The sequence below is a fragment of the Cryptomeria japonica genome, chromosome 9 (assembly GCF_030272615.1).
Source record: "Cryptomeria japonica chromosome 9, Sugi_1.0, whole genome shotgun sequence".
Classification (NCBI taxonomy): domain Eukaryota; kingdom Viridiplantae; phylum Streptophyta; class Pinopsida; order Cupressales; family Cupressaceae; genus Cryptomeria; species Cryptomeria japonica.
The window spans coordinates 479526803-479542171 of record NC_081413.1 but is presented as its reverse complement, the minus strand read 5'-3'; the positions used below and the strand labels follow the sequence as shown (position 1 = coordinate 479542171).

General features: G+C 32.7%; 1 protein-coding gene across 1 annotated transcript; it reads right to left on the bottom strand.

Moving 5' to 3' along the window:
• Window positions 1-12541: 12541 nt before the first annotated feature.
• Window positions 12542-13267, bottom strand: LOC131075905 (uncharacterized). Its single transcript, XM_058012855.2, has one exon. The coding sequence runs from the start codon at window positions 13139-13141 to the stop codon at window positions 12629-12631; it is 513 nt and encodes a 170-aa protein (XP_057868838.2). The 5' UTR covers window positions 13142-13267; the 3' UTR covers window positions 12542-12628.
• Window positions 13268-15369: the final 2102 nt, after the last annotated feature.

The following is a 15369-nucleotide window of genomic DNA, read 5'->3' as shown; positions in this document are numbered from 1 at the left end:
GTCTGAATATTCTTTTAACAATAGTGACATGACTCTCCTTCAGATCAACTTGATATCTAGTAGCCATACACACAACATGCATAATGTCAGGTCTAGTTTGAGTAAGATATAGCAGTCCACCAACCATAGATCTGTACAAACTCTGATTAGATTTAGGAGATTCATCATTTTTAGACAATTTACAACTAGTCACCATAGGAGTTCCAACCGGTTTGGAATCATCTAATCCAAACTTCTTCAACAATTCCTTCACATACTTAGTTTGAGATATAAAGATACCTTTTCCTGTCTGTGCAATCTGCAAACCTAAGAAATTTTTTATCTCACCAATCATAGACATCTCAAATTCTTTTTGCATATCATCGAAAAACTTCATACTCATATCATCATCACCACCAAAGATAATGTCATCAACAAAGAATTCAACAATAAAAATGTTATCATTTTCAATCTTAAAGTACATATTACTATCAACAACACCTTTGATAAATCCCAATTTTAGCAAGTATTTGTCTAACCTAGCATGTTAGGCTCTAGGAGCTTGTTTCAATCTATAAAGTTCTCTCTTCAACTTACATACCATGTCTCCATCATTTGACAATGGAAATCCATCAGGTTGTTCAATGTAAACTTCTTCTTCTAGATCACCATTCAAAAATGCAGATTTGACATCCATCTGATATACCTTGAAATCTTTATAAGTAGCCTAAGAAAGCAATAATCTAACAACTTCAATTCTGACAACTGGAGAAAAAATTTCTTCATAATCAATCCCTTCTTTCTATGAATATCCTTTGCAGACCAGTCTGGCTTTATTTATGACTACTTCACTGACTTCATTCAATTTGTTCCTAAAAACCCATTTAGTACCAATAACATTTTTATCCTTAGGTCTAGGCACAAGTTCCCAAATGTTGATCTTTTCAATCTAATCTAACTCTTCTTCTATGACTCTTATCCAGTTTTCATCTTTACACGCTTCAACAATATCTTTAGGTTCAACTTTAGAAATCAAACATACTTCTTCTGCAACTAAATTTTTTCTAGTCATCACACCTTTATTCTTATCACCAATAATTTGATTCTTAGAATGATTTAGTCTAATATACCTCAGAGTCTTCTGATTGTTCTGATCCTTAGGTTCGTGCACTTCATCACTAGCAGCAACAACATCCATATTAACAGTCTCTACTGGATCATTCTACTTAGGATCTTCAAGCTGAATAGGAGCTAAAACAACATGTTGACCTTCATCATAAGCTCTCATCTCCTTCTCAAGTTTTTCATCCACCTTGACATTTGTACTCTCAACCATCTTTCTTAGTCTCTTATTATAGTACCAGTAGGCTTTTCTATTTGTATAATATCCCAAAAAAATACCTTCATCACTTCTAGCATCAAACTTTCCAATATCCTCATCTCTCTTGATATAGAATTTGCTACCAAAAACTTTGAAATATTTCACAGTAGGAACATGACCAAACCAAAGCTCATAACAGGTCTTATCGGTATCACCTTTGATACAAAATTTATTGAATGTATAGACTTTAGTGCTAATAGATTCTATCTAGTAGACCTTTGGAACATTTCCTTCGATCAACATGGTTCTTGCAGCATCCAAAACAATATGGTTCTTCCTTTCAACAATCCCAACTTGTTGTGGGGTCCTAGGAACAAATAGTTGTCTTCTGATTCCATGCATCTCATAGAAAGAATTAAATTCACCGGAACATAATTATCCACCTCTATCAAATCTCAGACACTTCATCTTCAATCCAGACTCAGTTTCAACTTTATCTTTGAATATCTTGAATTTCACAAATTCTTCTAATTTTTCCTTCAAAAAGACAACCCACATTATTCTAGAATAATCATCAATTAGCAGCATAAAGTATCTATCACCCTGCACACTTATAAAATTTGTAGGTCCACACAGGTCAATATGCACATGATCCAGCAATCCATCTGATGTATACCATTTTCTCTTGAAATAAATCCTTATTTGCTTACCCAACTGGCATTCCTTACATATCGGATTAACAGGTTTAACAATCTTAGGTAGATCCCTAACTTCTTGTGTAGAACTGATCTTGATCAATGAATCAAAGTTTACATGACACATTCTTCTATGCCACAACCAATTCTCATCTATCTTAGCAATCAATCAACTTTTCTCACCAGCATTCAAATGAAAAATGTTACCTTCAATCTTAGTTCCAGATGCAATCTCTATACCGGAGGCATTCAAGATCTTGCATTTACCATCTTTGAATTGTAGATCATAACCCTTATCAACCATTTGTCCAATACTCAAAAGATTATGCTTCAAACCTTCAACATACAAAACATCATCGATGTTATGCTTACCATCAGAAGAAACAGAACCTCTCCCATGGATTACAGAGACTTTTTCATCTCCAAATATAACTATTCCACCATCATACCTAAGTTCCATGCTTACAAATTTTCTTTTGTCACCGGTCATATGACATGAACAACCGTTGTCAATCACCCATACACCCTTTTCTTCTACCTTTGCAACCAAAGCTTTCTCCTCAACCCAAAACAACTAGTGGAATCAATAGGCACGGGTCTATCCTCTTTAATGGCAATAAAAAATAACTTCATCTCCTTTTGATTTATCATATGTAACACCTTTATCTGCAGTATAATAATAGTTCTTCTGGTTCCTAAACTTCTAGTTAAACTTATAAGGCTTATCATACTTTTCATGCTTCTCATATCTATCATTCCTATCATGCTTATCAAACTTATCATGTTTGTCATACTTAGCCATTCTCTCCAAGTATCTATAAGCAAAATTTCCTATCTTATTACAAGAAAAACATTTCAAGGGCAACTTTCCATCATACTTACCGACACCTTTAGGCAATCTCCGGGCAATTAGTGCTTCAAGCTCTCTTTCTTGCTCTTCTATCTCTCTGCTTTCTCTTTCATATTTGTATATCCTGCACTCATCAGGATCATATTTCTGCTTACCGGATACCAATGTTGATGCTTTGAATATTGTCTCAGACTTTCCATGAGATTATCCAAATTTTCTCAGCTCAAATGCAGCAAGTTTTCCAGCCAACACATCTCTTGTCATTGTAGTTACACTCTAGATCTCATCAATAGCGGCAACCTTATGTTTATAAGGAGGCAAATATCTCAACACCTTAGTAACACTCTCATATTTTTCAATCTTTCCATCAACAGATCTGATACCAAGGACAAGATCATTCACCTTAGCCATGTATGAATGTATGTTTTCATCATCTCCCATCTTCAATGTCTCATACTTTCCTTTTAAACTCTACAACTTAGCAACTTTCACTTGACTATCACTTTCATATAGGATTTCAAGCTTCACCCAAATCTCATGTGCGGTCTAAAGTTCCATAACATTTGTCATTTTAGAATTAGTCAGGGCACTAAGCAATGCTTCCTTCGCTCTGATGTTATATTCAGCTTCCTGAACCTCATCAAGAGTGGATGGTCCATTCTGAGGAACAACATAGGCATTCTTACTAATCTTCCAATAATCTTCTCCAAGACATTTCAAATGCACCTCCATCTGTCTCTTCCACACAATATAGTTGCTTCCATCAAACCTCAGACTGTCCTTCTTGAAAAGAATACCTTGAGTTGCCATCCCGAATCTCCTCAAGTGATTAAGCTTCTACCGAAGGATCTAGCTCTGATACCAATTGTTAGCAACAATCAAGAAGGAAGACTGAGAGGAGGGGTGAATCAATCTTCATTGGATCACATTAAATTAAACTTCAAAACATAAACTAATGGATTGCAGCAATAATAGATAAGCAAATTAACAACACAACACACAAAACCACTATTTTTGACGTGGAAAACCCGGTTAAGGGAAAAAACACGGTGGGAACCTACCCACAATAAGATGATACTCTATAGTAGTATGTGAAAAATATTACAATGGGGAATGCACATGCATTCAAGCACACTTCCTAGAGCTCACTGCTCAAAAGATATATGCTCAGAAGGCTACAACCCTCAGGGAAGTCCACTGACTTACAATATGATTTGGATTATAATTCGGAAGGAATGAACTGCAATGATAGCATCTACAAATGCATGATGACAATTCCAGTTAAGCACAATTGTCTGCTCCACAACACCAATCTCACCTCAACACTTCACTGAATGATAACTCTCTTGTTTGCACAATCACCTCTCTTTGATAATGGAGACATAATACCAACACCTAAATTACATAAGCATCTCACCTATATGTACAAATCATCAACCTAAGTGATAACAAGGTCGGCTCAACCATCAACTCATAATTACAAAAATTACATTGCACGATACAAAGATCGACCACCAAACCAATATTATAATTTAGATTACATAGCATGGACCTAATTCAAATTCCCAAAAGATTACATCCACCGGAAATCCCGCCAAGATCAACCGCAACACGCTACACCACTAGAAATACAACATAACATGAAAATCATTACCGGTTCATAGAAATCAGAAAAAACTTGCTCAAAGATCAATGTGGATTGCCATAACAAATAGGACATGACTAGGAAACACCAACAAGCACGTTAGAATCATCCAAAATAGTTGCACCAACACCTCTTTTCAAATCTTCATCGGTTAACGTCTCAAAGCTCAAGAGCACAACCAATCAACAATTGTCACGAGGAAAGATAACTTGCGGAGCACCAAATCACGAACCATATGAAATGAAGATACACAAGATCATCCCAAACAATAATCCAAAGTCTCAGCACAAAATCTGATCACAACAGAATATACCAGAGGAAATACCGGATTCTACAAAACAGTGATCAGCAAAACCAAACTACAAAACTAGATCAAAAACTCTTCCCAAACTCACCGGAATAGACCATAGGAATATGTTGATATTAATGACAACAACATTTCCTAGCAAAAGCAATGATCAACCAAATCCAACATTTTCTAGCCTTGGAAAGTCTATAAATAGATCAAATTCTAGCATTTTGAGGATCCCTTGAGCTTGTATCCAACTAATGCTAGTTCTATAATTGACTTATGCATCTATTTAGCTTCATTTTAGTAGCATTTTAATAACATTAGAGCATATTTGGTAGTTATCACATGGCTTAAATTAGTAGCTTAATTATCACATTTTAGTGTTCTCATTATCATCATAGTTGCATCTTAACAATATTATCATCATCATTTAACTTATCTTAGCTTGCACTTGATCTCATAATAGCTTAGATGCATGCATCTCATTTAGTGAATCTCGTTCTTCAAGTAGTCATCTATTTGAGTCATTGTGCAAGATTTGAGAGCACCATTTTGAAGACTAAATAGGTCCTTGGAGATAGAGGACAATGAGACACAATTGAGGGAGTTTCTTGTATTTTTGTTGTCTTTAATTTCTATTTAAAAATCTCTCAATATAAGGTCTCATTGGTATATTAGGTGTTGAACTTCCCTATATATAGTGACTACAAATGGCAATGAAGAAAATGTAAAAATGAAGATTGAGGAAATGGGGGAGAATGACCCCAATGTCAAACAATAATGCTTTTGTTTCTAAGATACATTTTGGCTACGATGTAATTACACATGTCCATGCCCTTCAACATACTGCAAAATTTTATATTACGCAATAGGTTTTTTTTATCTTTGTCACATGGAAATACTGTATTATGTAAATATTAAAAATATATTAATATAAATATTGAAGCTACAAGCCTTTTACCCAAAAAAAATGGTGGTTGTTCAATTCTCAACCCTAACCTTTAGAATTAGAAAAAATTAATTGGGCAAAATAAATGTTATATGTAGATTAGAATCAATATGGATTTGGTTCACACTAGCTAACTTGTTCTTTCTTGAGATCTCAACATGTGATGATCTTTGGATTCTTCTTACGAATCATTAGAAAAATTAAAAATCTAGACAACAACATTCTTTGTTGCATTCTTACATTTTTTGTCAAGCTAGAAGTATTTTAAAATAACTTGGTTAACAAAAAGATTCTAACATGCACATGAATTCTAGAGTTGTTGCTAATTAATTTATATGTACTAAGGTGGGTATGATGTAAAAGATATGCTACATTCCTTGTTACATTCTCCTTAATGAATTTCAGAGGGAGTTGGATATCAATGTCAGAATTTGGCAAACAAAGATCTAAAGGTTGATTGGATTAAGTGAGCAACCAAAATTCAAAGTTGATTTGAGTTTGGATAGATGGTAGTTAGAGATGAATAGATAGATTTTTTTTGTTAGATTAATGGCTAAGATTGAATTTTAGCGTGATTTAATATCTAATAATGTAGGTTTTTATTTATATTTTTAATTGTGAATGAGACATGATTTGCCTTATTAGTGGGGATTAGATTAGGATATTGGACATCAAACTAATTTATCAACTATTAATATTATTTAATTGACTAGTGAGAGGGATGTAGAAAATTAATATAATTTATTTCATTAATCTGTTAGTGGAGATAATGTTAAATGGCTAATTATAATTGATCAAAAGATGTATAATTTATCTAATCAATTAGAGTTAAGATAACATAAGTGTGGTAAGGATGGACTTGGGATGGTGTCAAAAGTGGCAAAATCATGATGTTATATGTCTGCAATAAGAACTTTCAAGTCAAGTTCACCAAATATGGGTATTTTATTTTATTTTAACTATTGAAAAGAAAAATTGATGGTCCTTACACTAATTAAACAAATAAGTACATATAAACACATACTAACTTAAAGAAATTAGTAAATACAATCAACCAAGAGAGATAATATTTTGATTCTACAAATAAAAAAATATATGTGTTTGTTGATAAAGAAAAGCAAGTTAATGTGTTTTTGAATATATAGGTTCCTTCAACAATCATATATGTAGATTAGAACCAACATGGATTTGGTTCAAACTAGCTAACAAGTTCATCCTTGCAATCTCAACATGTGATGTTCTTAGGATTCTACTCTACGAATTATTAGAAAAAATAGAAATCTAGACAACAAAATTCTTTGTTGTATTCTTACATTTTTTTGTCAAGCTAGTAGTATTTTAAAATGCCTTGCTTGACAAAAAGCTTCAAGCATGCACATGAAGTCTAGAATTATTGCTAAATGATTCACATTTGCTAAGATGGGTATGATAAGATATGTTGGATTCCTTGCTTGATTTAAATTTTGAGTGAAGATACATTGAGAACTCATCGATTAGAGCAAAGGCAACAAATGCCTTTTTTTACATAGACAAAAACACCACATTGTAAATATTTGTGCAAAGTCAGCTTCGGACCAAAGTGTGAGATGGTGCTAGTTTGCTACATGTTTGATTTTGACAATTGCTTTAATGGATAAAGATCATAGTTAGAAGGATGAACTTACACCCATGAACATACCTTGCATTAGACAACCAAATCAGATCATTGCCCAAGATGGATTGGATTGGACTAAGATAAATTAATGATCATAATCAAATAGATAAATCAATTGAATTGATATTATATATGTATAATAAAAAGTTGGATGCATGGAAAACTCAAATACATAAATCCAACTATACACAAAAATATATCAAAACATAATCCCAAACGAAACACAAAATTGAATGAAAATACATCTAAAATACACCCAATTTCTATCTATTTTCGAAATATCAATTTTATAATAAATTTTCTCAAAAATGAGAAACTATTGCATCTTTGCTTTGGAAATACTTTCTGAAATCTAAATGGGTGTCAAGCACCTTATGAAAATGTATTTATTTCTTACCATAAATGCTATAATAAATTCTAGTAACTTAGTTTTTCTTTGGTCTGCTGGTGAAGTTGAATGGTTCTTAATGAGCCCAGTAGGAATCAAGTCTGGCTAAGTGCAAGGCTCCGGCATGATAAGGGATGAGCTCGAGATCATAACCCAGGCAAATTTGACAGAATGGATATCTCTCAGTCCTTGATTCTTAGCCAAAGAAATTTAGCCTATGATTTGTGCTCTCCTATCAAATAACTAGACCTCAATAGATTTGTATAAAAACCGTCCCACCATGAATAATAAAAAGAAGATTGAGTCCGTATAAACTGATATTACTTAGCTATAATGCAACAAAATGGCAGGAGAACTACAGCTTGTGCTATCTTATCAGATAGCACACGTCAAATAATTTATATAAAAACCCTCCACCAAAAAACAACTGACCATGAACAGAAAAAGATATGATGAGTCCGTATAAACTGGCATTATTGCTTAGCGATAATGTAACAACAAAATGGCAGGAGAACTGCCCATTCAAAACGTTTTTAGCACTCAAGCAACGTAAGTTCTAGAATGGAAAACCTTCCTAGAGTCTCTGAACTTAAAATCACCTACATTTCTTCAAATGCGAGTTTTAATCCAACACATTATTTCATTTGGTCTGGAGGGCCAAAAATGTATCCAACTAATACTGAAACATCCAAATTCACTCAGCACAAATGATAGCAAGAACATTTCATTAGATCCAAATCCAAAAAAATGTTACATCCAAATGGATTTCCATGTAAATAACCATTGCTTTGAATATAACTTAGATCTAGACCAGCAAATATGATATTATTTCTATTCTATACATGGATGATAGGAATATTGGAATTGCAATTTCAAAAACCCTCCATAATCGTCTCCAATTTGGAATGCCACTGGTTTTTACCCCCCCTTGAGGCAGCTAATACAGAGATCTGGGAAGACAAACATAAATTGATCCTCCATGACTCCTCTGCCCATGACAATTCCTGGCTTTCCTCCTTCAAATCCAAATGAACATCAAACAAAGGATGCACTTTTTGGGTGCTTTTTTTCTCCAGTCTAACTGCAGAATTAGCCTTCAAGAGCAGAGCAGCCATGTCTGAGTCTGTGAGCACATACTCCAATTTCTGGATTGGAAGAAGAAAATAGAGCTGCCCAAGCTGCAGCTGATCATCTTCTTCAAGAATATCACAAATCTTTCTTCCTACATAAAGCCCATCTGAACTGCAGATAAAATGGCCTGGGTATTCTTGCAGAATCTCCCTACATTTCTGAGCTTCAGCAAATTCCCTGATGCTTACATCCATCAATATTAGATTTGCAGTGGGTTGGGATTCATTGGACTGTGAAGAAATGCAAATGCCCATATTGAAATACAAAGATTTTGTCAGCTTAAAAAACCCAAAAGATCTGACAAGAATGACTTTTCCTTCCAAGGAATCCCTGCTCTTTATATTATGACGAGGTGAGCCTGAGATACCACAAAAGTTGTTCTTTGTCGCGAAACCAGCTGTGATTTTCTGTATCCAAAACATCCAGTGGGTTTTAATGGATTTTCGTGGCATTAATTAAACGATGACGCGCCAGCAGTATTGTGGCCTCAAAAATTTGTTTTTTCTGATATAATTATGCCGGTTTGCTTGATTGGCAACTGTGGTGACATCAACTCTTTATCTTGACAGCTTGTTCCAACTTGCATGCAGATGTTTGTGTGTCACGTCAGGAATCCAACCTGGTTCTTGTCCAGCACAAACAAAGGGTTGAATTTTGTTCTATTATTTGGAGGTGCATGCCATTCTTTTCCATCTGGTTCACATTCTTGTTGGTTAAGGGTTTTGGGTTCGTTCTTTATTTAAATCTTGAGGATGACTCTTGCTCACAGATTTGAGTATGTCATTCAAGTGATTGCACTCATTCTTAAGGGACTAGTATCGCCTCAACTTGATCCACTATGACCTTAATGTAAGCCCAAAGCAAGGTCTAGGTGGGAATCACTAGGTTGAGATGCATGGGTACTCTTTAGTTAAAAAAAAAAAAAGATTAGATAAGAATTAAGGCTAGGTTTATGATTGATCAATATGAATTACATTGAGATATATCTTTTTTGAGGTGTTCAATTAACTAAGCCTATCCATTTTGCTTTGTGCTTTAGTTTGTTTTTCGATAAACTAATCTGTGTTACGACTATAGGGTTACATCTCTCAACATAATGACTTAACGATAGAATTGTAATGGTGAGATTAGTATACTTTAGATGTGTCATTTTTAATTCATTGTTATGTTTATCTTACATGAATTATTTTATAATATATCGATGATTAGAGTATTCTTGCATTAAGTTTGATTTGTGGGTTGCGTTCTATTTATCTATATTTCAGTTTTATTTGTATAAATCTTATGCATTAAGTATCTATTCATTCTTACTTTATTTTTATTATTATTAGTTTTAATATATCCATTCTTTATCTTGAGATTGCCACCTTATTTGTGCAAGTCATTTCTATGTGACTTGGGATTGATCCATATCAATTTTGAGGACCATAAGACTTATCATTGAATCCCAACATCTCATATTCAAATTTTTTAATTTATCACCCATTTTACTAGTCATTATGAATTGATCTAGCACTTTTTCATGCAACATGTTGTGTCTTGGTATTTTAAGGCATTCAACGTGCACTTAATTTTATATGGTGGAGTATCTAATCATGCTTCATTCTATATAAATTCGAAGGAAGCAATTTGCATCATCATGATATAGCCCATCTACATGTTTTTTAATGTTATCTTTAATCTCTCTCACCATCTTTAATTTAGTCCACAAAGGGGATTAAACTAGGAAAACTTATTTACCTATAAAATTAGCAAGATCCTCAACAATGTCTCTAGATAGGTCACATTAATAGATTCAAATTTATAGGAGGTGAAGGAAAACAAATATTTAAATGCATTTAATGTTAAATTAGTTTTGCATGGCTCAAATCAATTTCATGCAACTTGGATCAATTCTATACACATCAAATTAGTGTTGTAACAACCACGATCAAACTTGCAAGGCTTAGGATCAATTTGCGCTTAGGATTGATTTGCATTAATTTTTTGATGATTCAAACTTTGAGACATTCATTACATCACTTAGGAATTATTAATTTTACAATGACAATTTGATTCATATAACAACATCAACAAGATTTATCCATCATTGATCTTAGAGCTAAGTAGACTTATTTAACTTATTTCCACACATGTAAATTTCAATTATTTGTTTGAACTCTAATATCAAGGTTGATTTGTTTGCTAATTGATTGCGTTAGTTTATTTATCATATATAAATTATTTGGTTGGTGCTTTTCTCCTTATATTTATTTGGTGAACACAACATACATTAAAACTCTATGGTTTTAGATTTAATTTTTCGAATTGCTTACATTCCATTTCATATTTGCGAAAAGGTTAATAGTGCTCTTGTGTAGTCATTTCCTTACTTCTTTTAGGGTTTTTCTTGTCATTTCTTAGTCTAGTTTTTTACTTATCAAACTTGTTGATGTTCCAATTAATTTAGTGTATTTCTAAAAGATACAATTATGGAATCCTTTAGCTTCAAGGTATAAAGTAGTTCCAAAGGATAAGTGATGCATTAGGCTTAAAATACAACAACATTGGAGCACTTAATAAGAGTGAGTATAACCCTTCTACACTTTAATCTTGGCAAATATTAGGAGGATAATCCTTTAAAGTTATCACAAATCAATTAAAGAAAGATTCTATGAACTTCTCCAATCAAATCTAACTTCTGAGAAATTATTTGCCATTGGCGAAGTAAGAAAATATCCATATAGAGGCATATATCACATATAATAAGTTAATGAAAGGTTTAAAAAATACTCAAATTTATGTCATAATGTTGTTTTATGACCAACACTATCTCTTAATACACAAGCCACACTCGAATTCAATGTTAGGTCTTTCTTACATGGCTCCAATTCTCCCAGACCTACAAGCTAGTAGTACTCTAGAAGACACTATATAGAAGGTGAGTAAAGATGGCAATGAAGAAAATGTAAAAATGGAGATTGAGGAAATGGGGGAGAATGACCCTAATGCTTGACAATTTAATGCTTTTGTTTAGATACATTATGGCTACAATGTAATTACACATGTCCATGCCCTTGAACATACTAAACAATGATATATTAGGCAGTAGGGTTTTTCTTTCTTTGTCACACGTGGAAATATTGTATTATGTAAATATTAAAGATATTAATCTAAATATTTAAGCTACAAGCCTTTTACCAAAAATAAAAGATATAAAGTTTCTAGGTGAAAAGAAAGGTGGTTGTTCAATTCTCAATCCTAACATTTAGACTTATAAAAAATTAATTAGACAAAATAAATATTAGACTAAGACTGTATTCTAAATCTTCAAACATCATAAATTTTAATATATTCATATAATCATTCATTCTTTAGTAATTAAATTAAATATAATTATTTTTTATTTATATTTTATATTAATTATTATAATTATTCTAGAAAATATAAGCCACAAATTGTTTATTTAAACATCTAAATTAATGGTGTATGCATACATGCATCTTCTTAGATTAGCCTAAAGAATGAATTTTATCTCTAAATAAATAGTTTTTATTACTTATGTTCAAAAATTTTGTTGCTTTTATGATACCAAGCACTTTTCATTAGATCCAAATCCCAAAAAAAATGTTACATCCAAATGGATTCTCATGTAAATAATCCTTGCTTTGAATACAATGTAGATCTAGACCACCAAATATAATCTTCGCTATACATGGATGATGACAATCTTGGAATTGCAATTTCACAAACCCTCCATAATCGTTTCCAATTTAGAATGCCACTGGTTTTTACACCCCCTTGAGGTAGCCAAAACAGAGATCTGGGAAGTCAAACATAAACTGATCCTCCATGACTCCTCTGCCCATGACAATTCCTGGTTTTCCTCCTTCAAATCCAAATGAACATCAAACAAATGCTGCACTTTTTTGCTCCTGCTTCTCCTTTGTTGAAGTGCAGAACTGGCCTTCAAGAGCAGAGCAGCCATGTCTGAGTCTGTGAGCACATACTCCAATTTCTGGATTGGAAGAAGAAAATAGAGCTGCCCAACTTGCAGCTGATCATCTTCTTCAAGAACATCACAAATCTTTCTTCCTATATAAAGCCCATCTGAACTGCAGATAAAGTGGCCTGGATATTGTTGCAGAATCTCCTTACATTTAAGAGGCTCAGAAAATACCTCGATTCTTCCATCCATCAGTATCAGATTTGCAGTGGGTTGGGATTCATTGGACTGTGAAGAAATGCAAACACCCATATTGAAATACAAAGATTTTGTCAGCTTAAAAGACCCAAAAGATTTCACAAGATTGAATTTTCCTTCCAAAGGATCCCTGGCTCTTTATATTATGACGAGGTGAGCCTGAGATACCACAAAAGTTGTTCTTTGTCGTGAAACCATCTATGGCTTTCTGAATCCACAAAATCCAGTGGGTTTTAATGGATCTTCGCGGCATTAATCAAACAATGACGCGCCAGCAGTATTGTGGCCACAAAAATTTGTTTTTTCTCATGTAATTCAGCCGGTTTGGCAACTGTGGTGACATCAGATCTTTACCCTCACAGCTTGTTCCAACTTGTATGCGGATGTTTGTGTGTCACGTCAGGAATCCAACCTGGTTTTTGTCAAGAGCACAAACAAACGGTTGAATTTTATCCTATTATTTGGGAGCTTGGTGTCAATTTCATCCAGTCACAATGAATTGGTATTTTTCTTTGTGGCCCACATAGTAATATTAGGTAAGGATTGTCTGTAGTAAGATTAGGTAAGGGTTGTCTACGAATGGTGTAGTTGGTTAAGGGTTTTGGGTTCTTTTCATATAGTCTAGAAGTCGACTCTTGCTTTCTCATTTATCTGATGGATGTGGCTTGCGGGCGGTTGGGCTCATCCTCAGGGGACTGGTCTCACCTCAACTCGCTCCATTGTGTCCCCAAAACTTGACAACAAATTATATAAGTGCAAGACAAGATCTAGATGAGAAATAATAGGTTGAGATGTAGGAATACCCTCAAGTTACTTGAAAAAAAGGTTTAGATAAGGGTAGTGTTAGGTTTCTGATTGATTTATATGAAGTACATCTAGATGTATCTTTTATGAGATGTATAATTAAGTTTAAGCTATCTATTTTGCATTGTGCTTTAGTTTGTCTTTTTTGGCATAATGACTTAAGGATAGAACTGTAAGGGCCAAAATTAGTATATTTTTTATTTGTCATTTTAATTCAATATTGTGTTTATCTTACAAGGTCATGTTTTTATATTGATGATTAGATCACTCTTGTGTTAAGTTTGATTTGCAGATTGGTTTCTATTTATCTTTATTTCAGTTTTATTTGAATTAAATCTTATGCATTCACTTTCTATTCATTCTTATTTTATTAAATTTATTATTATTAGTTGCTATATATAAATTTGAGTATAGAGAGATTTTATGAAACTTTTTCCAACCAAATCTAAAAGTTATTCATGTATAATTTTGAATATTTTTAAACTTTTCATTAACTTATTCAATGTGGTATTTGTAAATACATGTGGATATAACCATATATATATATAGGTTTACAAGTATAGAATTTATGAAATATCAATATATCTAATGGTTCTTTATACTCTTTTAACTTAGCAATTTGTGGGCCACATAATTTACACACAAGAGATCTATCATTTTGATTTGAATCCTATAGTAAAAATTTGTTTAAGATTGTTTCCTTGGTAATTTAGAATTGATAAAGTGAACTCTAAAACTATTATGGCTTGTAAATTTAAACCCTCAAAGATGTTGATGAATTTTTTTGGATGGATAGTTCTCAATCAATATTTATTATATTTCACATGTTAAGAAAAAAATATTTTAGATGTGTTGTTTCCAGATTTAGATTGTGTAGTTTTATTTGATACAAATAAAAACACAATCTAAATCAACATATATGCAATACTATAGATTGTGGAAAACTAATATCGTTGAAAAATATTTTACAGCCATTTTTAATGGAAGACTAACTACTGTTGATTAAATATTATCAAATGTAATCCAAGGAAATTGTTAGATCCCTTGAATACAAAGAAAACAATAGAGGCAATGTGCAAAAATAGTGAAACTCTTAGGAAAGGGGTAGATCAACTTTGCATTCTAATGTCAATTATAAAGAAATGCAATAATGCAAATAAAAACACATAGTCTAAATCAATATATATGCAATAGTATAGATTGTGAAAACTGATATCGTTGAAAAATATTTTACACCCATTTTTAATGGAAGACTAACTACCATTGATTAAATATTATCAAATGTAATCCAAGGAAATTGTTAGATCCCTTGAATACAAAGAAAACAATAGAGGCAATGTGCAAAAATAGTGAAACTCTTAGGAAAGGGGTAGATCAACTTTGCATTCTAATGTCAATTATAAAGAAATGCAATAATGCAAATAAAAACACATAGTCTAAATCAATATATATGCAATAGTATAGATTGTGAAAACTGA

What these genes read in the sequence shown, in the direction of transcription:
- LOC131075905 (XM_058012855.2), bottom strand. Translation starts at nt 13,141, where the DNA reads ATGGGTGTTTGCATTTCTTCACAGTCCAATGAATCCCAACCCACTGCA.